This window comes from Cornus florida, unplaced genomic scaffold (genome assembly GCF_030987335.1).
Source record: "Cornus florida cultivar Cherokee Brave unplaced genomic scaffold, ASM3098733v1 CherokeeBrave_3.0.0_Hap2_Chr05, whole genome shotgun sequence".
Classification (NCBI taxonomy): domain Eukaryota; kingdom Viridiplantae; phylum Streptophyta; class Magnoliopsida; order Cornales; family Cornaceae; genus Cornus; species Cornus florida.
Window position 1 is genome coordinate 56,898,479 of NW_026775575.1, and position 2,567 is coordinate 56,901,045.

The 2,567-nt window shown below is 33.4% G+C and overlaps 1 protein-coding gene across 1 annotated transcript; it reads right to left on the reverse strand.

Annotated features, from left to right (window-relative positions):
• Positions 1–1,005: 1,005 nt before the first annotated feature.
• Positions 1,006–2,233, reverse strand: LOC132310167 (glycine-rich RNA-binding protein 8-like). Its single transcript, XM_059808386.1, has 2 exons — positions 1,965–2,233; positions 1,006–1,506 (listed from the first exon to the last, which is right to left on the reverse strand). Exons 1-2 carry the CDS (start codon positions 2,140–2,142, stop codon positions 1,136–1,138), a joined length of 549 nt encoding a protein of 182 aa, XP_059664369.1. The 5' UTR covers positions 2,143–2,233; the 3' UTR covers positions 1,006–1,135.
• Positions 2,234–2,567: the final 334 nt, after the last annotated feature.

Below are 2,567 nucleotides of genomic sequence, written 5' to 3' on the forward strand. Positions count from 1 at the left end.
TTTGTATTGAGCTGTTACCGTGACTTTTGTTAAAGGACTAAATTACAAATACCTAGTTTACCGATTAGGGCTTGCGAAAGACATAAATTGGAGATCAAAGAAAGAATTAATAATAATAAAAATGTAGAGACTGAAAAATCGGTGCATCACATGTGGAATTAAAACAAGAATGATGATGATAATGATGAGAAGTTAATTACTTGACTTTTGCTAAATTTACTCAATGTTATGAATGTTATTATATTATAGTTAAATATTTAATTATATTAAATATAAATTAAGTAGTTAAGAATTAAATCATTTTTTATGAAATTGTTTGAAATTTGTGAGTTAATTAGGTTCTTATGTCCTGTTAAAAAAAGAAAAAGAAAAAATTAGGTTCTTATGCGTAACATGTGCGTGGATATAAGATAGTATTAATGTTAAGTTTTTTAATTAATATATATTAAAAGAATTATAAAAAATGTAATTAAAATATGATCATTCATCATCATTTCCTTGCCTTTTTTTGATCCATATGAACCCCCCTTCACTAATTTTAGTAATTTCATTACATGATTGACTCTGTTTCTAGTGAGAAGCAGAGTAAAAAAATCATGCTTTCTCTAAGTTTTTATCTTGTTTATATAATAGACAGGCTTGGAAAGAAAAAGACCAACTTGAATAATCAGTTCATACAAAATCTAAAGCTTTGTTGATGAAGTAGTACGCTAATGATAATTTCATTTGTTTCCAAAATCTATTTTATACTTTTGTTGATGAAATATTTTCCCTCAACAAGTATGAAAATATTGTTATGTTACTTTAAACCATAATTGGCTTTTTAGCTCATTTTTTTAAGGGTGTCCGAGTGCGTTGGTGTGACCAATATTGCGAAACATACAAGAAGAAAAAATAAAATAAAATAAAATAAAAGAAGAGAAGGATTGATATGACCAGAAAACACGAAATTTCAAACATAATTTTGGGAAAGTAATTGACAAACGATGAGAATGGTAAACCATATGGAATAAACAAAATACTTATGTTATAAAGCAATTCAAAATTTTCTCCAACTTGTTGCCAGAAAGAATACAATAACGAGGGATATAATGGAGAAGATAAAAGCGGATTTTTGAAACTTGTCTTGGAAAAATCATGCTTTCACAGCTTTTTTACCCAGGTCGGGAAAGTGAAGAGGATCTTCAACTGAAGGAACAGCAGCAGCTACTCGTGGCCGTGAATTCTCGGCCCCCCTGTTCCCACCAAGACCGGCACCAGTTGTAGAGTTAGCTACTGGTGCAGGCCGTGAATATCCCCTGCCCCAAGTTCGCTCCTCCTGGCCACATCCGCGTCCACCACCATTTGTAGAGTTAGCAACTGGTCCATTATTCCTCCTATATCCTTCAGCCACTGCATTCCCTTTATAGTTGGGTTGATAACCATCAGCTCCTCCATTATTCCTGCGATAACCTCCATTATTCCTGCGATAACCACTGCCTCCTCCTCTCACTGTCTCAGATTTCACTGAAATTAATTAACACCACCATTATCACACAAAAAATTTTAATTTTTAAGAAACTGAATAAGAATAAAAGAATTGCACCCAAACAGCACTAAACGATAACAATCTACTGAATTAGAAACTGAATACAGAATAAAGAATTGCACCCAAACAGAACCCTAAACTAAAAAAACCCAATTGTAAAATTTTTAACCTTACATAAATTAGAGAAGTTATCTCCGATAAATTATAAAAGTAGATAAAGATAAAATCTTAATTACCCAACAATCTTGCTCACCCTATCAAATAAACCTCTTTCAGAATCCATTAACATCGTTTAATCAGATCAATTTACAAAAGCCACGAAACATTAAGAGCATGAGCATTATATAAATTTGTATAAACAAATAAATACATACCAATATAAACAGGATTTAAAATATAAACTTATACATACAGAACAAGAAGAACGGAATTATACCATAATGGGGGTTCAACCGCCGTTCTTCTTCCTCCTTCTTCAGCCGCTCTTCTTCTTTCTTCAGCCGCTCTTTTTCTTTCCTCAGCCGCTCCGCCTCGATCTTTGCGGCGAGGTCTGCGGCATCAACCTCGCTTTCTTCTCCGGTCAAGATAGAGAAGAAATTCCCTTGACGAGCCATGTAAAAGGGCACAATAAGAACGACAGAAGGGTTTTTCCCTTGATCTCTCTCCAACTATGACTTCACACACTTAAGAGGATTCCGTGGGGAGGAAGAGAAGTGATGGGGCTTTTAATAGAGGCTCCACTTTCCGTTCTCAACTACGCATTCCTTTCTCAACTAGTATCGTGATTTTACAGATTATTTTCACTATTTCTAATTAAACCCCTCATCTTTGGACTATTATTGGTTTTTACCCATTTTCACTTTCCTTTCTCAACAGTGTTGTGATTTTTTTGTGTGGCTTTACACAGACTATATATTTTATCTATTTTTAATTAAACCACTTGTCTTTGGGCTATTCTTGGTTTATACCTATTTCCACTTTCCATTCTTAACTACTATTGTGATTTTTTGTGGCTTATAAGTCGACTTTTTCTCTATTT

Bases quoted from the DNA above. Each gene is read 5' to 3' on its own strand.
- LOC132310167 (XM_059808386.1), bottom strand. From the start codon at position 2,142: ATGGCTCGTCAAGGGAATTTCTTCTCTATCTTGACCGGAGAAGAAAGC. The intron at 1,507-1,964 runs GTATAATTCCGT...AATTAATTTCAG, and splicing joins GCGGTTGAACCCCCATTATG to TGAAATCTGAGACAGTGAGA.